This window comes from Schistocerca cancellata, chromosome 2, assembly GCF_023864275.1.
Source record: "Schistocerca cancellata isolate TAMUIC-IGC-003103 chromosome 2, iqSchCanc2.1, whole genome shotgun sequence".
Taxonomy (NCBI): Eukaryota; Metazoa; Arthropoda; class Insecta; order Orthoptera; family Acrididae; genus Schistocerca; species Schistocerca cancellata.
Genome location: NC_064627.1, coordinates 355332971 through 355358459, shown reverse-complemented (window position 1 = coordinate 355358459; position 25489 = coordinate 355332971). Strand labels below are relative to the sequence as shown.

The 25489-nt window shown below is 45.3% G+C and overlaps 1 protein-coding gene across 2 annotated transcripts in view; it reads right to left on the bottom strand.

Annotated features, from left to right (window-relative positions):
* Positions 1 to 25489, bottom strand: part of LOC126145661 (vascular endothelial growth factor A-A-like) — a 165708-nt gene that overhangs the window by 90291 nt on the left and 49928 nt on the right. The window contains exon 2 of one of the 2 annotated variants that reach the window (XM_049915573.1): positions 11026 to 11184. The exons of the other annotated variant lie outside the window; for it this stretch is intronic. Coding sequence (XP_049771530.1) covers positions 11026 to 11184 — 159 coding nt within the window. The remainder of the gene's footprint in view (positions 1 to 11025; positions 11185 to 25489) is intronic. 2 annotated transcript variants of the gene reach the window in all.

Here is a 25489-nt window from a genome sequence, read left to right as displayed (position 1 = left end):
TAACATTAGAGAATACAATATTTCGAGCCATTGGCTCACATGTCGGAAAAAAACACAATCATTTTACGTTCGTCACCAACAAGCTATAATTCAAGAGAACACAGCTGTTTTGTACACTATGGCATGTCCCGTTTTTCCAATGCTATATCACACTAGCTTTTACGAAACAAATTGTGAGAGCCTGTCTTGTAATAGAAGCTCCTATAAAATTTTATCACGATCTCTCTCTTCCGTTAAATCTAAACCAATTATCGCCCGCGTGCTTACATTAGATATTTTTGATACATAACTGACCTCCATTGACATGTCTGTAAAGGTTCTATCATACAGCAGAAGATTCTCACGTTATAGTTTTGTAAGCAATTTGAAACACTATGATAGGACATAGCCATTTTCTTTGCTCATGTCAGAACACTCACATAGTTTATAATCCTGCTGCTCAAGGCGAAACTATCATGCATCCACTACTACTAAGTATCATACTTCACCAGTAACTGAATGCTGACGAAACAACACTGCGCGAAAATCAGTGATGGGTGGACATGTCTCATAAGTTTTTTTCCTTGCAAGTGGTACCACTGTATCTTATAAAGAGAGGAGTAATCATCTTGCAAGACCCCAGTTGTTAAAAACAAGATCGCAACGGTCATTTTACTGTCGCAAGCACTCTTGGTTCTACAGGTGCTCACAAGTATCGCTAACGATATCCATGTTAAAAACTATACAAGCCTTATAAATCGATGTTGGCAGTAATTGCAAATAAAGTGGTTTTTCCACACAAATATCACGACACTGAATATAGATGGTGATCGCTGGAGTGTGTATTAACAGACCGTCAGTGTGGTTACACGTCGCTCAAGGTGTAAGCTCGAAATAAAATCACCTAATTTAGAAAATGATTCGGCTAAGGAATATGGTATGAAGCCAGTATTTGCAACTCCCTCATGCTGTCGCTAGATATTTCTCTAGTATTTGTAACACATTCTGTCTTGATGCCACGTCAGAGGTTCTGCGATATGTACACTGGGTTGTAGGCGATGGTTGATTGAGAATGATCACATACAGTAGATGGTGTGCTAATTGGGGTCGTAATAAATGTTCACTGGCTCTTCGGATCCCTAGTGTTACACTTTCCAGTAGAAATTCTGTCTGCAATTTGGAATGAAGTCTCTCCATTCAACAAAATACCTGCGTTGGATCCTGTGGAGAAATCTTTTAATGTTTACAGCCACTAGTGACTCATATTCGTGGCACTCTCATATCTTGAAACGAGTCACCTTTTTCGAAGCTATCTGTTAGAGCAAAATTCCAACGTGGTTTTAGATAGTCCCTATACATCTTGTAACTGCTCCTCAGACTCTGCCCCACTATCCCTGCAGCTTTGCGCATGTGATCGTTCTAATTTAAGTCGTAACTGAGCAGACATCGGAGAGAGCTATATCTACCAAATTCTGCAACCCATGTAGAAACAGTAAGCTGAGTTAATGCAACAGGACCGTGTTTTGACCATTCGGTGGAAATGGGAACATGTTGCTCTGCCAGCCGTGTACCATGTGCACCAAACAAAGCCTGCTCCTGCGACATGAGGTAGTATAAAAGACAGTACGAACAATTATGGTGGTGTTTCTTATTGGGAAAATTAGGAAGACTCAACATCATACAAGTACCGCAGTCGAAAGAAGATCCACGTCCCTTAGGGTCCATTCACATCTATCACATCTATCCATTCTATTATCGTTATTCTGTATCATTCAACAGAGAAACATTAGGAACTGTAAAAGCTCCGCTAATTTCATCTGATAGAGAACTCGATAAGATTTTTACTGCATCTCTCCTCCGATATATCTAAAATAAATACTGTCTGCATGCTGGAATCAAGCATATGCAGCATTCCTATTAAATATACAGGTATTGATCCATTGGAGCAGGCGTCCAGTGATCGAAGTCACTTGTACAGACCAGTGTAAAGTTTCATTGCATTTACTGTACGAGGACCATATCCCACAGACTATCAGTCACAACAGAGGGTCCCTGTTTTGTTGTTTGATACACTGCTTTTTCTGCTGTACCATGCTTTGTACATTACCACACATTTTGCATTTTCCGCCACGACTTCAAGGTCTGTGTCAGGTTTTAAACTGACATTAACACGTTTTGATCCATTGGCTCTACAGAAACCTAGATATTGCATGGCGTAAATCAAGTTATTGCTACTGCTACCACAACACACACACGCTGGATGATTTTAAATAAAAGGCAGTCACAACATGTGGAAACTAGAAGAGTTCTGCGAGCATCCAAAGGTGGGGGTGGGGATGGGCGGGGGTGGGGGTATTAATTGATCAATTTAATTAATTTGCAGATCAATTTGATATCAAAAGTGCATAAAGAACGCCATTAACCCTACTACTGTGGCTACAGAAATTCAGAGACTGGAATCGGTGGCTGTCTTAAAACCTGTTTCAGCAAGTTAGTGGGCATCACCCTTGGTCATCACTTGTAAGCCAAGTGGGAATTTCGTCTTTCTGCGGATTTCAGGTACACATTAAATTCACAGACAGTCATTGATTCCTACTCACTCCCACGTAAAGAGGAAATTTTGGATCGCTTAGCAGGAGGACAGTTCTTCTCAAAAATTCATCTTGCAGAAGCCTATCTTTGATTACATTGGACGAAGAGACAAAGAAAATTTTTGTTGTGGATACTTATGTTGGCTTGTTTGAATATCAATGCCTACCTTTCAGAAGGGCTTCCGCATCTGTATTGTTTCAAAAATTTCTCGAATGAGTAACGTCCAAGATGCTTTCTTGTTTTAATTACGTTGACGACATAATCGTCTCTGGAACTTCGTCTTCATGTCACGAGTGGTCTACCGGGAACATCCGACCGCCGTGTCATCCTCAGTGAAGGATGTGGATAGGAGGGGCGTGGGGTCAGTGCACCGCTCTCCCGGTCGTTATGATGGTATTTTTGACCAAAACCGCTACTATTCGGTCGAGCAGCTCCTCAATTGGCATCACGAGTCTGAGTGCACCCCGAAAAATGGCAACAGCGCATGGTCACCCATCCAAGTGCCGACCACGCCCGACAGCGCTTAACGGTGGTGATCTCACTGGAACCGGTGTATCTACTGCGGCAAGGCCGTTGCCAGTCGTCTCTGGAACACACCTCAAAAATATTGACTTCCTTTTTCAAGTTTTAACTGAGGTGGGCCTCAAATGTAACATGCAGAAATGTTCTTTTTCTCAACAAAATGACTGAATACTTAGGACATATCATACACGCCAATGGCTCTCGTCCTTGCAAGCAAATCAGCAACTGCCATCTCTAAAGAATTTACATGACCTGCAAGCAGTTCTTGGAAAATTGACTTTTTACATAAAGTTCATTGCTAATGTGGTGCAAATTGCCGCACCTCTGAACTGGCTTAGACATAAAAATGTTCCGTTCCATTGGACAAAAGACTGAAAAGTCACTGACTCGTCAACACTGCCTTATGCACTATGAGCTGGGCTCAAACCACTTCTGCTTGCACTGATGACTCGTCTATGGCCCTTGGCAAAAGAGAACATCCCACCATGTTTGATTCCAAAAATTTGAACAGTGCTCAGATTAATTATAATCAGCTGGAGAAGGAACCCCTGGCTACAATATTCATGGTGTCACCAAGTTTCATCATTACCTGTATGGCAGAAAATTTTTCCTGGTCACATACCATAAGCCTTTGACTGCACTGTTTCATCTATTGAAACAAGTTCCCGACTGCACATTGCACAAGCTTCAACACTGGACGCTATTATTGTCAAATTTCCAGTATGAAACTCTACAACATGCAAAGGCCAACATACTGCCTCGTTTACCTGTCGACACAGATGCAGCATTCGATGCACAGGAAGCTTCTTGTTCACATGTTGGTTGTTCTGATTCGCAAGCACTGTATTCTTTTCCAATTGATTCACATTGGATCGCGCAAGCCATGGAGGATGGCCAATCACTACGATTCCTAAAAAGTTACATTCGCGAAGGCTGGCTTGCTGTCTCAGAAATGTATTCACGATCCCTAGTGAGAAGATATTTCGTGCACTCCAAAGTTTATCTCTTCTGAATGATGTGCTACTGCTTCACACGCTTAAAGAACAGACAAGAGTGTTAATATCTACCACGTTGCAACAGCAGCTGTTAAGTCTTCCGTATAGTGGTCATTGGGGAACAGGTCACACTAAGTAGCTGTCGTGCCAACTGTTACAGCGTAAAGTTAGCGCCAGCACGCCAGTCGGGAACGACAGAGAAGAGAAGGCTGTGAGAAGAGGTCAACCAATCGTATGCTGACCCATCTCCTTCCAGGACGACAACGTGACAGCAGCGTCCCCTACGTGAAGACAACATAAGCGCCGGCCCCAACTGGTGGCAGCACACTTACACAGCAGCTTCAACGTTGACCACTTCGTTAGCCAATGTGGAGTAGCCGCTTTATTAGCAGTCTCTACGTCGCTCAGTCAGAGATCAGCATTCACTGCAGTTCAGGTGACAGACCTTTGTTAGAAGCGGTCGCTAGAACCAGAAGTGTTACTTGCGTTTGTCTATCCTGAAGTAGACTAATTATTTTGTATATCGCCCTTTGCTTGCAACACATCTATGTAATTGCAGTTGTGGAAGATCATGAATAAAGGACTACAAGAATTCTCAGACAAAGTTAAGTATTTGTACTTGTCTTGTTGTAATAAAACTCATTAATATGAGTTGTTTGGTTGTTTGTCTAGCGAACCGAGTATTCAGGATTCCTAAACATCAACATTGTACGTGGCTTGGTTTACGTAAGCAAATAGAACGTGTGACGGCACCACGTCGCACTTGAGCAGACAATCAGGCCGCCCCTGGCCACATTCTGATACTCCATGGCAATGCCTATGTATAGACTTTGCTGGTCCCTTTCGGCTAGCACGTTGGTTGATTATTGTCGATGTCTACAGCAAATACCCTTTTGTTATCCCAATACATTTGACGAATGCCGCCAGCATTATCAAGGCTACTCGCTTCCGTATTTTCTCTCAATGGCTTGCCACAAACAGTTTGTTCCTGACATTGGACCTCTTTTTTCCTTCCAATGAATTTGCAGAATTTTGCAAACACAATGAACAATAGTATGTCAGGACAGCGCCATTCTCGTCATAGTCTAAAGGCGAGGCCTAACGTCTCCTTCGAACGTTCAAGACGCAAAGTCAGAATTTTGAGCTTCACATTCAGGTGAAGCTGTTGTGGGGCGGCGAGTAACTTGTGAAAATTAAAATAATTGCTGTATAAATGTTTGAATGTTGAATCAGTTTCAGGCTTTTAGAATGTTGTTAATGCTGTCTTTCGCCGTTCTCAACACTGGCTCTCTATTTACTTTTTAGCCCCCAGAAAGTGATTTAACAAAACGTGAAGCCTGTAATTAGAGTTCCTAGTGCCCACTTCATCTGAGAATACCATTATAGCTGCAGCTTATAGCTCTGAGGAATTAGGAGATTGTCCGGGATTTCTAATCAAAAACGATTTTCCAAAATAGTTGAGTATATTCTGAAATTCACTGATAAAAACACAAGTATCCCTACAACCTAACTAACAGATCAGTTCAGAGTCTAATGCGCTGATGCAACTATAAATGTCCGAATTAAATGTTAACAAGAATGCTCGCCAAAATTTGATGAGAATATTTCATCAAACGCCACGCTAAATAATTGGTAGAATGTCTGTCCCGCGACGGCACGTGAAAATACGACAATACGCAAACTGAAGCTAGATAATGAAAATCCTCCCAGAATTAACCCTTCACTTGAAATGATTTCATGGGTCCGCGTATCTCTAGTAACTTAATACGGCACCTGAGGCTGTTTGTAGCAGTGATACCGAGGCGACGCGACTCCCGACACAGATGGCGTGTTATTCAGCGTCTGGAGAGAACTGGGGCCTTTCTTCCTCGCGCAGCGTTCTTATATATATAGCCGCGGTGCGGACGGCTAAGGGAACGCCTGCTCAAATCGGCTCTTCCGACTAGCCGCTTGGCTAGTAACGCACCACTTCAAGTTACATAATAATTTATAGCTTCTTTTGATGATGGCCGATGAAGCTCTTAATTTAAACGTGCATTCAGCACGCAGGTAAGTATTGATAATAAAATTTTGACGTGGCTGAGTTAAATATTTTGGGCGAGAGAATTAATTAAATTACACTGCACGCAGTAGATGAGCTCTGAACTGGCCCTTTTGAGATCCGCTATCGCTATAATTTTATAGGTATTCAAAAGAAACTTTTCACATCTTCACAGTCATAGCGGACCTCCAACCTATTTAAATCTAAACATCCTAGCCTTATTTATTAGCCTACTTTATCTATCTTGCTTCCTTCAGTTTTGAAACGAAAACCAGAAAATCATGAATTTCCACTAAAGTCTCAATTTGTGAAATCCAAAGTACTGTTTTTATTAAATCATTATGAAAGATGCATCTAAATATAAATTTTGAAGTCTCTAGCTCTTTTCTGTTGCGCCAATGAATTTTTTAGAAAAACGTCCAAATTTCGAAAATGGCTGAAGTTATCGAACTGGTATTTAACACACATTAATTTAGTATTATTCCTGACATGCTAGAAAAGTTTTAGGTCATTTGCTTGATTTTTAAGGTATTGCGCAACATTTATGACGTCAGAGCTAGTTACAGCAGACTGGCTGGCACACAATGGAAACTGATGTGAATTTACTACAGCGTGAGTAGGCTGCTTCCCTACACTGTCTTACTGATGTTTCTGAGTTCATATCATATTTGACTGCTCCTCACATTTCGCCGGCAGTGAGCTTGCCTGGGCGACGCCGTCAGACCTTGCTGCATTTGCTTCGTCCTTACTGCTCTGCTCCAGCTTCAGACTTCACCACGAAGTTTCACCCGAAGATCAGAATTCAATATCGAGTGTACAACAAGCCACATTTATGGGTATCCGGCGTCGTTCTCAGATCAGCTGGCAGAGAACATTATACTATTCACAGCAGGGAAGGAACACTTCAGCGCCACCAAAATCATCTACGGCTCCGTGAGAGTGATCCTGCTGTAGATCAAACTGTTTCAGATTTCACTGCACGACGTTTATCCGCCGTGACGCAGCCTCCTGTGCAGCTTACCGATCGGGTGCCTCCATCCTCGGCCGTCTCGCCGATGGAAGTCGACGCCGGCGCACCTGAGACAGTCGCCGCCAACTCCGCAGGTCACCTCTCCCATGGACACCGACGCCGTCATCGTCGGCTAGTGCCCGGCACCCTCTGCAGCACCCTCCATGCTCCTACCTGGGCCGTGGATGTTCTGCGCCTGGTTTTTCAGGGCAGTTTCCCTCGCACTCGCAAGACGCAATGTCCCCCAGACAAGCAACCAGCCTCACTATGACATAGGCTTCCCCCGTACCATCCAAGTTGGACGGGGAGGGGTGCGGTATCGGCCCCTATCCGGTCGACTGCACTGTCAAACACGCTCGCCGTCAGGACGCCGTCACATTTCCTCCAGCCGCCATCGCGGCACGAGGGCGCTGCCACGAACGGTCACGCTGCTGCCAATGAGTTGCAAGCATCCCATCTCCGGAAATCCAGTGGCGGGTATAAAGTTCGAACATTCATGTTCTGAATGAAATTTTCACTCTACAGTGAAAATTTCATTCTAGAAACATCCCCCAGGCTGTGGCTAAGCCATGTCTCCGCAATATCCTTTCTTCCAGGAGTGCTGGTTCTGCAAGGTTCGCAGGAGAGCTTCTGTGAACTTTGGAAGGTAGGAGACGAGGTACTGGCGGAATTAAAGCTGTGAGGACGGGGCGTGAGTCGTGCTTGGGTAGCTCAGTTGGTAGAGCACTTGCCCACGAAAGGCAAAGGTCCCTAGTTCGAGTCTCGGTTCGGCACACAGTTTTAATCTGCCAGGAAGTTTCATTCATCTTCTGAGCCCACTTTGTGTGTTTCTCAGTTGAATAACATTTACAAATGGCTCAAAGGCTCTGAGCACTATGGAACTTAACATGTGAGGTCATCAGTCCCCTAGAACGTAGAACTACTTAAACCTAACTAACCTAAGGACATCACACAGATCAATGCCCGAGGCAGGATTCGAACCTGCGACCGTAGCGGTCACGCGGTTCCAGATTGAAGCGCCTGGAACCGCTCGGTCACAACGGCCGACGAATAACATTTACAGACTTTCATAGTGACCAGGGCTCAACGTCTTCTGAATAGACATTTTATTCAAGAGTGACAGATTTATAAATCTTTTGTATCTGTATATTTTTACATTCAGATTCATTGTTAGCAACTACCTACCAGGGTAGTCAAGAGCACTAATCCACTGCTTCTTGGACTCGGGTAGGCGTGCTTGTCCTGGATCGAACCCACCCAGCGGATTAACGACGAGGGCCAGTAAGCCAGCCAGCCTGGATGTGATTTTTAGGCGGTTTTCCACATCCCGCCAGGTGAATACCAGGCTGGTCCCCACGTTCCGCTTCAGTTCTACGACTCCCAGACATTTGGAGACATTCGCACTATTTCATGGCGTACACTAGACGCTGGCAGCTGGGGTCCACTACTTACGTTGCAGTGGGTTCGGGATGGCGTCAGGAGGGGCATCTGGCCACCTTTTGCAACTAACACTGCCAAATCCGTAAAAACACGGTCGACCCGCGTTGGCGCGGGACAAAGGCCGAAAGAAAGAAAGAAATAATTTACTGTTAGCAGCTCACAACGCGATTTTAAGCAAAAAATTATGTCTTATTTTTACTATTTGATATTAGATGTGTAATAAACTAATGTCCGAGTTCTCAATTCATGAACAGCATCTGTTCCTCACTCCTGTAGCCACTAAAGAACCACACAACGTGCAAAGGAAGACATGACAATCTCCATGCCCCTTCCCCTCCCTGAACCCTCTTCCTTTCCACCCTGTTACAACCCAGAAGACAATCAATCTCTTACTGCATATCTACGGCACTTAGATCTGGCAAAAAACTCATTATTTGCTTTTAGCCTCCCCCCCCCCTTCCCACGCTTTCTAAAGTAATACAGACCAGAACACAATGTATCCCTTAATACAGTTCTACTTTAATAGATGTGGTATGCTCATTTTATATTTCTTCTTAACCTACACTCCTGGAAATTGAAATAAGAACACCGTGAATTCATTGTCCCAGGAAGGGGAAACTTTATTGACACATTCTTGGGGTCAGATACATCACATGATCACACTGACAGAACCACAGGCACATAGACACAGGCAACAGAGCATGCACAATGTCGGCACTAGTACAGTGTATATCCACCTTTCGCAGCAATGCAGGCTGCTATTCTCCCATGGAGACGATCGTAGAGATGCTGGATGTAGTCCTGTGGAACGGCTTGCCATGCCATTTCCACCTGGCGCCTCAGTTGGACTAGCGTTCGTGCTGGACGTGCAGACCGCGTGAGACGACGCTTCATCCAGTCCCAAACATGCTCAATGGGGGACAGATCCGGAGATCTTGCTGGCCAGGGTAGTTGACTTACACCTTCTAGAGCACGTTGGGTGGCACGGGATACATGCGGACGTGCATTGTCCTGTTGGAACAGCAAGTTCCCTTGCCGGTCTAGGAATGGTAGAACGATGGGTTCGATGACGGTTTGGATGTACCGTGCACTATTCAGTGTCCCCTCGACGATCACCAGTGGTGTACGGCCAGTGTAGGAGATCGCTCCCCACACCATGATGCCGGGTGTTGGCCCTGTGTGCCTCGGTCGTATGCAATCCTGATTGTGGCGCTCACCTGCACGGCGCCAAACACGCGTACCACCATCATTGGCACCAAGGCAGAATCGACTCTCATCGCTGAAGACGACACGTCTCCATTCGTCCCTCCATTCACGCCTGTCGCGACACCACTGGAGGCGGGCTGCACGATGTTGGGGCGTGAGCGGAAGACGGCCTAACGGTGTGTGGGACCGTAGCCCAGCTTCATGGAGACGGTTGCGAATGGTCCTCGCCGATACCCCAGGAGCAACAGTGTCCCTAATTTGCTGGGAAGTGGCGGTGCGGTCCCCTACGGCACTGTGTAGGATCCTACGGTCTTGGCGTGCATCTGTGCGTCGCTGCGGTCCGGTCCCAGGTCGACGGGCACGTGCACCTTCCGCCGACCACTGGCGACAACATCGATGTACTGTGGAGACCTCACGCCCCACGTGTTGAGCAATTCGGCGGTACGTCCACCCTGCCTCCCGCATGCCCACTATACGCCCTCGCTCAAAGTCCGTCAACTGCACATACGGTTCACGTCCACGCTGTCGCGGCATGCTACCAGTGTTAAAGACTGCGATGGAGCTCCGTATGCCACGGCAAACTGGCTGAGACTGACGGCGGCGGTGCACAAATGCTGCGCAGCTAGCGCCATTCGACGGCCAACACCGCGGTTCCTGGTGTGTCCGCTGTGCCGTGCGTGTGATCATTGCTTGTACAGCCCTCTCGCAGTGTCCGGAGCAAGTATGGTGGGTCTGACACACCGGTGTCAATGTGTTCTTTTTTCCATTTCCAGGAGTGTAGTTTATGTAAACATAAATATTATTTTTGTACCATTAAAGCACTATTTTTAACCAATGCGATTTTTCCATCCCCTGGAACACGAAAACTTAGTCATAGACAAAAAATTAATGTAGCCTTTTTTGTAGTAAATTTGACGCAGTTTAATTTTGTATCGGGAATCATTTTCGCTAGACGCCGCCGTTTTCGAGTTATTCAAGAAAAAGACTAAATAAGTGAATGCTAAACGCGAAATAAGTACCTGCGAAACTGGTTCGGCTCGCACGTTCACGTGGTTCACTGCTCCGTGCTACTTGCTGCTGTCCATCCCCACCGTTTTATTTGCTCATCCTGACAGAAGCCATACTGTTTTTAGGGACCATACTAGATAAGAGTTAGAGTGCGTGCAGTAATGGCCTGTAGTGTGCAGGACCCCTGCCAGTCACTTGGCGTCAGCTCTGCAGCAGAGGAGTGAGGCGCTCACCGTGGCTTCCGGCGACCTGGCGGCGTGCGCTTGCCTGCGGAACCAGCGCAGCATGTCCTTGTCGCAGAAGGCGGCCGGGTCGTGCGCAGCCAGCACCGACGCCAGCTCCACGGCCGACGCCGACCGGTGCAAGCGCAGCGACAGCTGCTGCAGCCGCTCCTGTCCACAGATCCTTCCGTCAGGTCAGCTTATGCTCACACACAAGTATCATCGACTCACTGTAGTCAGAAATATTTTTTATTTATTTAACAAGATCTCATTACGGCCACCAAACCCTCTCTTACAACGGACCAAGGATTCTCTCGTATAGTACCTTTTTTACATCATACACTACTAGCCATTAAAATTGATACACCAAGAAGACATGCAGGTGATAAACGGGTATTCATTGGATAAATACATTATACTAGAACTGACATGTGATTACATTTTCACACAATTTGGGTGCATAGATCCTGAGAAATCAGTACTCAGAACAACCATCTCTGGCTGTAATAACGGCCTTGATATGCCTGGGTTGGTTGGTTGGTTGGTTTGGGGAAGGAGACCAGACAGCGTGGTCATCGGTCTCATCGGATTACTGAAGGGCGGGAAGGAAGTCGGCCGTGCCCTTTCAGAGGAACCATCCCGGCATTTGCCTGCAGTGATTTAGGGAAATCACGGAAAACCTAAATCCGGATGGCCGGACGCGGGATTGAACCGTCGTCCTCCCGAATGCAAGTCCAGTGTCTAACCACTGCGCCACCTCGCTCGGTGATATGCCTGGGCATTGAGTCAAACAGAGCTTGGATGGCGTGTACAGTTACAGCTGCCCACGCAGCTTCAACACGATACCACAGTTCATCAAGAGTAGTGACTGGCGTATTGTGATGAGCCAGTTGCTCGGCCACCATTGACGAGACGTTTTCAATTGGTGAGAGATCTGGAGAACGTGCTGGCCAGGGCAGCAGTCGAACATTTTCTGTATCCACAAAGGCCCGTACAGGATCTGCAACATGCGGTCGTGCAATATCCTGCTGAAATGTAGGGTTTCGCAGGGATCGAATGGAGGGTAGAGCCACAGGTCGTAACACATCTGAAATGTAATGTCCACTGTTCAAAGTGCCGTCAATGCGAACAAGAGGTGACCGAGACGTGTAACCAATGGCACACCATACCATCACGCAGAGTGATACGCCAGTATGGCGATGACCAATATGCGTTCACCGCGATGTCGCCAAACACGGATGTGACCGTCATGATGCTGTAAACAGAACCTGGATTCTTCCGAAAAAATGACGTTTTGCCATTCGTGCACGTAGGTTCGTCGTTAGGTGATGCAGGCGCTCCTGTCTGTGATGCAGCATCAAGGGTAACCGCAGCCATGGTCTCCGAGCTGATAGTCCATGCTGCTGCAGACGTCGTCGAACTGTTCGTGCAGATGGTTGTTGTCTTGCAAACGTCCCCATCTGTTGACTCAGGGATCGAGACGTGGCTGCACGATGCGTTACAGCCATGCGGATAAGATGCCTGTCATCTCGACTGCTAGTACCGAGCGAGGTGGCGCAGTGGTTAGCACACTGGACTCGCATTCGGGAGGACGACGGTTCAATCCCGTCTCCGGCCATCCTGATTTAGGTTTTCCGTGATTTCCCTAAATCGCTTCAGGCAAATGCCGGGATGGTTCCTTTGAAAGGGCACGGCCGATTTCCTTCCCCATCCTTCCCTCACCCGAGCTTGCGCTCCGTCTCTAATGACCTCGTTGTCGACGGGACGTTAAACACTAATCTCCTCCTCCTCCTCGACTGCTAGTGATACGAGGCCGTTGGGATCCAGCACGGCGTTCCGTATTACCCTCCTGAACCCACCGATTCCATATTCTGCTAACAGTCATTGAATATCGCTCGACCAATGCGAGCACCAATGTCGCGATACGATAAATCGGAATCGCGATAGGCTACAATCCGATCTTTATCAAAGTCAGAAACGTGATGGTACGCATTTATCCTCCTTACACGAGGCATCACAATAACGTTTCACCAGGCAACGCCGGTCAACTGCTGTTTGTGTATGAGAAATCGGTTGGAAACTTTCCTCAGGTCGGCACGTTGTAGATGTCGCCACCGGCGCCGAGCTTGTGTGAATGCTCTGAAAAGCGAATCATTTGCATATCACAGCATCTTCTTCCTGTCGGTTAAGTTTCGTGTCTGTAGCACGTCACCTTCGTGGTGTAGCAATTTTAATGGCCAGTAGTGTAGTTACCTAATAAATAACAATTTTAATAAGACAAATAGTATTAAAATGATTTGAGTGTCTGTATGATGTCCCAGAAATATTGCGACAAACTTTGAGAGATTGTAGAGGATGTCGTGAGGAACAAGTAGAGGATAAGAACTAGTATCTGGAAAGGTCATACAACAACGCTACAGAGAGTCGAAGTTGTAAGTGCTGGCCCCTGCCACGAGGCCACCCCTTCGACACAAAAAGTGCCTTTGTACGCTGATGGACTATAGGCGGAAAGTCTCGCAATGTTCTTTATTATTTAATGATCGCCACTGACTGCCTCGATCTCTAGTGGAGAAGATGGAACTACCTACTGCTTAGAGAGACCTGCCTCTTATGAATGTGAGGCTTTGTTGCCTTGGTGAATGACGCTTTTGGACGTGGGTTACCATATGCAGTTTATTTTTCTTCTGTATACTGAAAAACATTGGAGATTTTTGAGAGTTCCAGAGGAAAAATAAACTGCAGATGGAAACCCTGTCTGAAACCGTCATCCGCAGAGGCAACGAAGTATCGCATTCATAGGAGACAAGGCCTTTCTAAGCAGCAGAGAGCTCCATCTTCTCCACTGGCGATCGTCGCAATCAGTCGCGATCACTGAATAACAAACAACACTGCGACACGTTCTGCCTACAGTCAGTCAGCATACAAAGTCACATTTGCTACCGAAGGGGTGGTCTAGTGGTAGGCGCAGTGCCCGCAGCTTCGACATTCTGTAGCGTCGTCGGATGACGTTTCCGGGCACGGGTTCCTACCGTTGATTTGTTCTTCAAGATACACTCTACAACTCCTCAAAATTTGTAGCAACATTTCTGGGGCACACTGTATAGAGACAAAGTGAGTAAATAATACTGACTAAGCACTAATAAAGTTAATACTCGCATTACTTCTATTAGTGCTTCTATTGTCACTAATAACGACAATAATAATAATATTAATAATAATAACAGAGATGATGACTATAATAGCAATAAAGATCGTCGTAAATATAAAAAGAATTTATAGGTGCACAAAATACATATTTTTTGATATAGCGAGTTCTGTAGGAAGGAAATTTAAGGACACTGCACCAGCTAAGAGGACTGGGAAATTAAAAAATTGTGGTTGGAAAGAGGGACGTTCAGGGGTACCGAATGCGTACAGGGACAATGGTAGTCATTATTGTTGCTTCAGTAGCTGTGTGATTAACTGTCTTCTGAAGCTAGAGATGATTTTCAGTTCTCTAATATATTGCGGGAGATTATTCCAGAGTTGGGTTCCTGCTACTGAGAACGACTTGGAGAAAGTGGCTGAACGATGGAGTGGGACAGAAAGGATTTTGCTCTGATCGGAATCAGCGTTCCTCTCATATTGTTTGGACAAGAGCGAGAAGGTCCAGGGGAGATATGAGGGACAGTGTATATTGATAAGGTAACAGACAAGACAGAATGTATGGTAATCTCTGCGCTTGTCTGGAAGTAGACAGGATAGCTGTGCATATGATGATAAAATACGACCAAAGAGTCGAACATCACAGATATATCTAACAGAAGCGTGACCCACAAAAAGAGAAATGTTAATAAAAAGCACCACAGATGTATTTTAGATACGTTTGCTACTCCACAATGCGTTTTGTTCTAAATTTAACATCTTGAGATGACCGAAAATTCACCAGCAGTCTTCGTGATTGAGTTTCAGGAATCTACAGAAATGTGCTGATTTTCCACTTTGTGAAAGCGAACGTCGTTGCCTCATTGGATGCACCCCTTTTCGTCGTATCATCGAAGTTAAGCAACGTCGCACGTGGCCAGTACTTGGCTGAGTAACCGTCGGGTACGCCAAGTGCTGCTGGCTGCTATCCATTTGCCTTTATGGCAAAGGAGAGGAGGGGTGTTGGCGTAAAGTTCATGATCATCAAACTTTGAGCAAATGTCCTGATTAAATCCCAGACATCTTTGCGGTGTCTTATGAAGTGTGGGCATGTGACACTGTTGATAGTGCTCTGTCTGCTAGGAGGGGGAGTTAGGTGTGGCAGCCTCCTTAGTGCTACTCGAAATTAGTAGGCTTTGTTCTGGCACCAGGTTTCATCCTCTTCCTTCTCTCCTCAACATCCAATACGAACATGAGACCACACTACACACACCAATTACAGTGACCTACCCTTATCAGATACACACATCTCTCACTCTTCACGAAGGCATTGTGCCAGTGTGCGCGGACGACAAAAACCTTTCGAATTAGGCGGCTGAACCTGCCCTTCGGGGTCTCCCATCCAGCAATGTCATACGATTTTAATTTTCCCTTTGTGAAAATGATCTATGAAGACTACTGGTAAATTTTCAGTCCCCTGAAAATGCTCATTTAGAACGAAACCGGTTATGACGTAATAAACGTAACTCAAATGCATCTGTGGTGGTTTTTATTAACATTTACATCATTCAGCTGTGGAAGCAAAGATAAGCTAAAGGTTACTTGTGACCAAAATATTAGTCACACTCAGGAGACAATAGGCTGATACCTATACTTCTATCTCTAACGTTGATAATGCTTCATTTCGGCGAGGATGGGAGTTCACGAGTTCCTTCGGCTATGTCACATCCAGATGAAGCCACTCGTTAATGAATAAATTCAGCAGATCTAGCAAATTGTGGGGAGGTTGACTGCTACATGGAGCCCCATGAACACAACTGTTGTAATCTTGAAAGACAGGAGCATCCACAGCATAGTCATCTTGAAAATGTAAGATAAGGGCAACTATTGGTGTTCGAGAATGTTGAAATAAACATACTGGTTCACGTTCAGGGTAATCTGAATACGTGGGCCGACTCATGGTAGCGAACCCAAAACATCACAGAACCACCTACGGCCTGAACTACACCCTCCGAGCTCTGGAATGTCGCACTCTGGGCCATCTTTTCAAGGTTTCCGACTCCAAATGCCTTTGCAGTTCTCATTGTTCTCATGGGAACTGGTAGAAATGAACTTGCGTTCAGCGGCAGTTTCTGTCGAGTGTCAAGACAATTGCCATTAACAAGGTGTACTCTTAGTATGGTCTTCTAACAACCAACCTGTTTACGCTTGTGAAATGGCTGCGAGTGGTACACCATTCCCGTTCATACGTTGGACAGTCCGCACTGACAAACCAACGAATCGAGCAGCTTCATTCACAGAGTGATGATGGGCATGTCGAAACACCATAACTGATTCCTGCCACTCTGTCACGGCTCCGCAAACGATCAAGAGACTGAAAGAATGTATGAGGAGATAAAAGAAATTATTCAGATAGTTAAGGGAAAATTGCGATTGGGGACTGAGGTCTGATAACAGGAAAACGAATAGAAGGAAAAATAGCGGCTGAATATGGGCTGCGAGAAAGGAATGAATGAGGAAGCTGTCTGGTAAAATTTTACACAGAGCATAATTTAATCATGGCTAATATTTGGTTCAAGAATCATGAAAGATAGCTGCATGTGCGGAAGAGATATGGAGATACACAGTCTCACCTCACTAACATGATGTGCAGACACAACTGCGAGATAATTCTGAAACAATGGTTTATTAAGTTTATGAAGTGAGGAACTGAGGAAGTTTATGAACTGAGGTTACCAGCTTGTGAAAAAGCATACCCTCGGTACAAAAGACTCTATCTTCACTAATGTTGTTCCAAAACCCATGGTATTTCTCATTTCGCCACCTATCGATGACCCTTAAAAATTCTTTCATCGAAAAAGTCTAGTTAGTGGAATAACACGGTAGATAATGACGCTACAGTCTGGAACCGCGCGACCACTACAGTCGCAGGTTCGAATCCTGCCCCGGGCATGGATGTGTGTGATGTCCTTAGGTTAGTTAGGTTTAAGTAGTTCTAAGTTCTAGGGGACTGATGACCTCAGCAGTTAAGTCCCATAGTGCTCAGAGCCATTTGAACCATATTTTAGATAATGACGTTTTGCATAATAACGATATGGAAAAATACTCTCCTCTTTGCCTGCTATCATTTGTCAAAATCTCATTCCGATATCTGAAACCATTTATGAAATATGAGGAATGTTGTGAATATTTCACTCTAGCTTTATCGCTAGAGCGGCACGATCGTAAATGAGTGTTCTGCGTCAGATCGGTTTTCTCGAGATTAGTGACACATAGACACATCTACCAAAGTCTAAAGAAAAATTCATACACAGCAACATATTATGTAATATGCATCGGCCTCTCCTTTCTAACGAACGAATGAACTGTCTCGTGCTTTGGACGAAAACTGGTCATACACGTCGGCCACCATATCCTGCGGCGACTCTAACACTGACCCCATGACGTCTCCTAGAAGATAGGTTAAGGAAAGGCAAACCTACGTTGACAATGTTGATGGGAATACACTCTTTGAAATTATGAAGGTATCAGGAGCGAAACACATGGAGTGAAAAGTTATTTACAACTTGTGCAGAAACCAGACAGCAGTTATACGAATCAAGGGGCATGAAAGGGGAGTAGTAGTTGAGAAGGGAGTGAGAAAGGGCTGAAGCCTATCCCCGATATTATTCAGTCTGTACACTGAACAAGCAGTAAAGGAAACCAAAGAGAAATTTGGAGAAAGAATGAAAGTTCAGGGAGAAGAAATAAAAACATTGAGGTTTGCCAATGACGCTGTAATTCAGTCAGGCGATGTTGAGGGAATTTGATTAGGAAATGAGACACTAAATGTAGTAGATTATTTTTTTCTGTTTAGGCAGTAAAATAATTGATGACGGCCGAAGCAGAGAGGATGTAAAATGTATACTAGCAACAGCAACGGCAAGAAGACAAAGTTATTAACGTCGAATATACGCTGCACCGTCAAAGAAACTGGTACAGTCATGCGTATTCAAATACAGAGATACGTAAACAGGAAGAATACGGCGCTGCGGTTGGCAACACCTACATAAGACAACAAGTGTCTGGCGCAGTTGTTAGATCGGTTACTACAATGGCAGGTTATCAAGGTTTAAGTGAGTTTGAACGTGGTGCTGTAGACGGCGCACGAGCGATGGAACACAGCATCTCCGAAGTAGCGATGAAGTGGGGATTTTCCCGTACGACCATTTCACGAGTGTACCATGATTATCAGAAATCCGGTAAAACATCATTCTCCGACATCACTGCTGCCGGAAAAAGATCCTGCAAGAACGGGAGCAAGACGACTGAAGAGAATCAATCAACGTGACAGAAGTGCAACCCTTCTGCAAATTGCTGCAGATTTCAATGCTGGGCCATCAACAAGTGTCAGCGTGAGAACCATTCAACAAAACATCATCGATATGGGCTTTCGGAGCCGATCCTTGATGACTGCAGGACACAAAGTTTTACGCCTCGCTTGGACCCGTCAACACCGACACTGGACTGTTGATGATAGGAAACGTGTTGCTTGGTAGGGCGAGTGTCGTTTCAAATTGTATCGAGCAGATGGACGTGTACAGGTATGGACACAGCCTCATGAATACATGGACCCTGCATGTCAGCACAAGACTATTCAAGCTGGTGGAGGTTCTGTAATGGTGCGGGGCGTACGAAGTTGGAGTGATATGGGACCGCTGATGCTTCTACACTCCTGGAAATTGAAATAAGAACACCGTGAATTCATTGTCCCAGGAAGGGGAAACTTTATTGACACATTCCTGGGGTCAGATACATCACATGATCACACTGACAGAACCACAGGCACATAGACACAGGCAACAGAGCATGCACAATGTCGGCACTAGTACAGTGTCTATCCACCTTTCGCAGCAATGCAGGCTGCTATTCTCCCATGGAGACGATCGTAGAGATGCTGGATGTAGTCCTGTGGAACGGCTTGCCATGCCATTTCCACCTGGCGCCTCAGTTGGACTAGCGTTCGTGCTGGACGTGCAGACCGCGTGAGACGACGCTTCATCCAGTCCCAAACATGCTCAATGGGGGACAGATCCGGAGATCTTGCTAGCCAGGGTAGTTGACTTACACCTTCTAGAGCACGTTGGGTGGCACGGGATACATGCGGACGTGCATTGTCCTGTTGGAACAGCAAGTTCCCTTGCCGGTCTAGGAATAGTAGAACGATGGGTTCGATGACGGTTAGGATGTACCGTGCACTATTCAGTGTCCCCTCGACGATCACCAGTGGTGTACGGTCAGTGTAGGAGATCGCTCCCCACACCATGATGCCGGGTGTTGGCCCTGTGTGCCTCGGTCGTATGCAGCCCTGATTGTGGCGCTCACCTGCACGGCGCCAAACACGCATACGACCATCATTGGCACCAAGGCAGAAGCGACTCTCATCGCTGAAGACGACACGTCTCCATTCGTCCCTCCATTCACGCCTGTCGCGACACCACTGGAGGCGGGCTGCACGATGTTGGGGCGTGAGCGGAAGACGGCCTAACGGTGTGCGGGACCGTAGCCCAGCTTCATGGAGACGGTTGCGAATGGTCCTCGCCGATACCCCAGGAGCAACAGTGTCCCTAATTTTCTGGGAAGTGGCGGTGCAGTCCCCTACGGCACTGCGTAGGATCCTACGGTCTTGGCGTGCATCCGTGCGTCGCTGCGGTCCGGTCCCAGGTCGACGGGCACGTGCACCTTCCGCTGACCACTGGCGACAACATCGATGTACTGTGGAGACCTCACGCCCCACGTGTTGAGCAATTCGGCGGTACGTCCACCCTGCCTCCCGCATGCCCACTATACGCCCTCGCTCAAAGTCCGTCAACTGCACATACGGTTCACGTCCACGCTGTCGCGGCGTGCTACCAGTGTTAAAGACTGCGATGGAGCTCCGTATGCCACGGAAAACTGGCTGACACTGACGGCAGCGGTGCACAAATGCTGCGCAGCTAGCGCCATTCGACGGCCTACACCGCGGTTCCTGGTGTGTCCGCTGTGCCGTGCGTGTGATCATTGCTTGTACAGCCCTCTCGTAGTGTCCGGAGCAAGTATGGTGGGTCTGACACACCGGTGTCAATGTGTTCTTTTTTCCATTTACAGGAGTGTAGATACGCCTCTGACAGGTGGAACGTACGTAAGCAACCTGTCTGATCACCTGCATTCATTCATGTCCATTGAGAATCCCGACGGACTTGGGCAATATGCAACACCTGCACGTCCAGAACTGCTACAGAGTGGCTCCAGGAACACTCTTCTGAGTTTAAACACTTCCGCTGGCCACTAAACTCCCCAGACAGTATAGAGCATATCTGGGACGCCTTTCAACGTGCTGTTAAGAGGAGATCTCCACCCTCTCGTACTCTTATGGATTTGTGGACAACACTGCAGGATTCATGGCACTTCTTCCGACATTAGTCGAGTCCATGCTACTTCGTGTTACGGCACTTCTGCGTGCTCGCGGAGGCCCTACACGATATTAGACAGGTGTACCAGTTTCTTTGAATCTTCAATGAAGTAAAGACTTGCATTAGACGGCCGTACAACTCCAGTTAGGGTTTCTCAGGTAATTATGCCATACGATCATTTCATTTCATTTTTGTGTTGAAAGAAAAAAATGTTTGAATCGCTGCGACGCACGCAACGTATACAACATAGACGAAACCGGGATTTTTTTAATAAATGCGGAACTCCATCAAAGTCATGAGAAGTAATTAATTCAATCCCACCAGACTGACGATGGGAATTTCTACTCCGCTGTTGTGCCTTTGAGGATTTCGTTCATGTTGACGATGATGTATGTCTGCGATGCTTAGCTGTAGCCTTTCAGGGTGAGGACGAGGAAGACAACGAAGAACAACCACCAACTCAAGTCACATCGAGCGAATCAAGCTCATCTGTCCATGCCCTTGGCTCCTACGCCCTCCGAACAGACCCGAGTCGTTATTTTGTCTTAGCTCTCATCACCATCATAAAATCGCTGGGCAGACCTAGATGGAAGTCGCCCTCTCAAACGAAAATCACCAGCTATTTTTCAAAAATGACATGTAACATTTCACTGGTGTGGTTTCCACACATACTAAAATTTTGCACATCATTAAAATAAAGATGAATGTACATAATACACCATGTGATCAAAAGTATCCGGACATCTGGCTGAAAATGGCTTACAAGTTCGTGGCGCCCTCCATCGGTAATGCTAGAATTCAGTATGGTTTTGGCCCACCCTTAGCCTTGATAACAGCTTCCACTCTCGCAGGCATACGTTCAATCAGGTGCTGGAAGGTTTCTTGGGGAATGGCAGCCCATCCTTGTGTAGCACTAAGGAGAGGTACCGATGTCGTTCGCTGAAGCCTGGCACGAAGTCAGCGTTCCAAAACATGCCAAAGGTGTTTTATATGATTCAGGTCAGAACTCTGTGTAGGCCAGTTCATTACAGGGATGTTATTGTCGTGTAACGACTCCACCACAGGCCGTGCATCATGAGCAGGTGCTCGATCTTGTTGAAAGATGCAATCGCCATCCCCAAATTGCTGTCTCTAACAGTGGGAAGCAAGAAGATGCTTAAGACATTAATGTAGGCCTGTGCTGTGATAGTGCCAAGCAAAACAATAAGGAGTGCAAGCCCCCTCCATGAAAAACACGACCACACCATAACACCACCGCCTCCGAATCTTACTGTTGGCACTACACACGCTGGCAGATGACGTTTACCGGGCATTCGCCATACCCACACCCTGCCATCGGATCTCCACATTTTGTACCGTGATTCGTCACTCCACACAACGTTTTTCCACTGTTCAATCGTCGAATGTTTACGCTCCTTACACCAAGCGAGGCGTCGTTTGGCATTTACCGGCGTGATTTGTGGTTTATGACCAGCGGCTCGACCATGAAATCCAAGTTTTCTCACCTCCCACCTAACTGCCATAGTACTTGCAGTGGATCCTGATGCAGTTTGGAATTTCTGTGTGATGGTCTGGACAGATGTCTGCCTATTACACATTACGACCCTCTTCAACAGTCGGCAGTGTCTGTCAGTCAACAGACGAGGTCGACCCGTACGCTTTTGTGCTGTACATGTCCCTTCACGTTTCCACTTCACTATCACATCGGAAACAGTGGACCTAGGGATGTTTAGGAATGTGGAAATCTCGCGTACAGACGTATGACACAAGTGACACCCACTCACTTGACCAAGTTCGAAGTCCGAGAGTTCCGCGGAGCGCCCCATTCTGCTCTCTCACGGTATCTAATGACTACTGAGGTCGCTGATATGGAGTACCTGGCAGTAGGTGGCAGCACAATGCACCTAATATGAAAAACGTATGTTTTGGGGGAGTCCGGATACTTTTTATCACATAGTGTATGTACGCAAGTACTGCAATTTGTTTTCAAGCAAACTCTCGTTTATCCGAAATTTTTTCCTCCGTCTCTCTCGATTATTCGAACTCCTGTTATTTTGAACGCTCGGTAATCTGAACTTTCTCCATGATCCCTTGTGTTTCAAATTATCGAAAGTAGACTGCATTAATAAACTATTGATAGATCAGCTACTGATGCCATATACATACAAATGGAAAATACAACGTTATTCCAAAAGTATCAGTGCTATAGAGTCAGTCACGGTCACTGCGTTAGTGTACGAACAACATCGTGTAATAGCATATGTTTCAGTTAAAAGTATTCTTCAATAGGGTTATTAAAGAGATCTCTTGACAGCAAATTACGGGTCACATGATGTCATTTCTAAAGTTAATCAAAGCTGATGAGGTCAGCCAACAGAAAATATTTTCGAATATTCAAATAATCGCATTCAGGAAAATATTTTTAGAATAGTGCATATTGTTCTCCTCTAGACATGCTGCCTAATTCCTGTCATGGACATCCCTCTCCGTACCTGACAATAAATTGATATGGCTTTCGACTATCATCCACCTTGAGTTGCCTAAAGTCTGCAAAGTCAGCTGTTCGTACAGCAAACACGTAGCAAGGGGTTCGATACCCCCTAATGCTGCATAGCACCTTGATGGTGAGGACTGTCATACCGTGAATTCTGTCCGCCCCAGCACAGACTATCACCTGTAGAGAACTGGACTTCACAAAGTCTGAATGCCACACCTACTTTGCTGACAGAGTTAGCGCTAAATGGTGTGACCTCTACACAGGGCGAAAGGAACATTGGGTGTGCTCCATATGCTCAGTGTACAACCACAGTTCATCAGATAGGATCGCCAGCACTATAAGACTGTTGTCTACCGGAAAGTAATGATAGCTCTCTTTGCAGGTGTACAAATATAAGATAGTGCTTACAGTATAATGGTCACATACAACAGTATTAGGGAAGGCAAATGGAAAAAATATATGTTGGAAGTTTTCCCTGAAAATGCAGTAAATCTGTAAAGCAAATTGCACACAAGACGCTGTTGTGGCCAATTTTTGAGTACCGCTCCAGGCTTTGAAGTCCTTATGAAGTAGACATGACAAAATTACTATGAAGCAGTTATGAAAGTTATGTTCTGACGTATATCTGTGGATGTCTCACCTGAGAGTCAATCTACAGGTTAGTTTTGTGTGAGACATATTACAACAAATTCAGGTTCAAGCACTGCAAAAAAAGTATAACTTTTGTAACCAACAACATGGGGGCAGTGAGGAGGAAAACTTTTCTTCTCGCCATTAGTGTAATTCTTTCCATGCTTTTCTTGGTTCGTACAAGTTATCACAAAAAAATTTATTTCACATAGCTTTTCTGCACTTTTGATCAACAGTTTTCAATGACAAAATGCTTAATTTATTGTGGTATTTTATTTTTATGTAGTAACGTTTCTACAATTGGCCTAATTTGTAATGTGTTAAATAGATCAGTCATCAACAACAAGATTTGTCTGAACACTACAATAAAGGTTGCCAAATTATGTAAAATTTACTGGTTTATAAAAAATTTCAAAACGAAAATACACGTATATGTTATATCACATAAAAATTTACATAGCCCTTCCATACATTTAAGATCGTGTACACAATATTAATAGTGTGGAAGTATACATCTACATAACACAAAAATTACATATCTATCATTTTCAAGAGCTAGTCAGTCAGGTTCAGATCGATTCGAACTGTATTTCACTGAACTCTTGGCACGTTTTAATAATTTAATATCACTCGTTGGAAATTTAAAAAATTCTGAACAGGGCATGATTTCTTAGTTCACTATTGCCTGGTATTTTGCTTCGATTAAATCTGTTGGACATCTGTTTTTTGTGTCACACCACTTACTCTTCATGACTGAAAATATTCGCTCCACTAAGGCATTTGAGCCAGAGCTACTGAATAAAAATCCTACTACTTTGGAAATATCTGGTGTACTTTGCTTAGATACTAGAATAAATGTCGCGTGACTAGGGCCTCCAGTCGGGTAGACCGTTCGCCAGGTGCAAGTCTTTCGATTTGACGCCACTTCGGCGACTTACGCGTCGATGGGGATGAAATGATGATGATTCGGACAACACAACACCCAGTCCCTGAGCGGAGATAATCTCCGACCCAGCCGGGAAGCGAACCCAGGTCCTTAGGATTGACATTTTGTCGCGCTGACCACTTTCTTTTTATCTGATTTTTTTCGCTTTCGTTCGTTGCATATGCTCGGGGCGGACGTCGTATGACATCCGTTTAAGTTCGTTGTTGATTGATTAACTCAGTTTTTTTTATTACAAAGGGCTGCTAACCCTCTGATCGAAGACGCTGAGCTATTGTGCCGGCATCACTCAGCTACCGGGAGTGGACTGCTTAGGTACTGAAGTAAAGTATTTAAGAAAATCTGCAAAATAATCACCATCTTTGTTCACACTGCTGCTAAGGTAATCTCGATGACTGTCAAAAACCTCGCAAAGATAATTTGTGCAAATATTTTCACTTAAATAGAACATCTCTACAGCCTTTTCAAAATCTTTGAACTGAATTCCTTCCTGTAGAGAAAGTGCTGCAAGGGCTGCATAGGGAATGTCATCTGTCTTATCATAACTTGTTTGCAGATACTGAAGCATATTGCTGCAAAAACTGTTAAGATCTTCAGCTAGATTTTTCTATAGTGGCATAGACAACCCATTTATGAGTTCTTTTACTTTAATACCAAAAACAGTTGTCTTCCTTCTGTGCTAAATTTTAGAATTCAGAAACGCCATTTGTTTGTACGTCTCTAGTACACTTAAGTCAGACCTTTCTAGAGTTTTAGCTGCCTCCTAACGTTACTTAAGGAATTTAAGTAATTTTATAGTAATATTACACTGCTTCCTCTGTCTTCTTTCATGAAAATGCTAAATAGTAATTT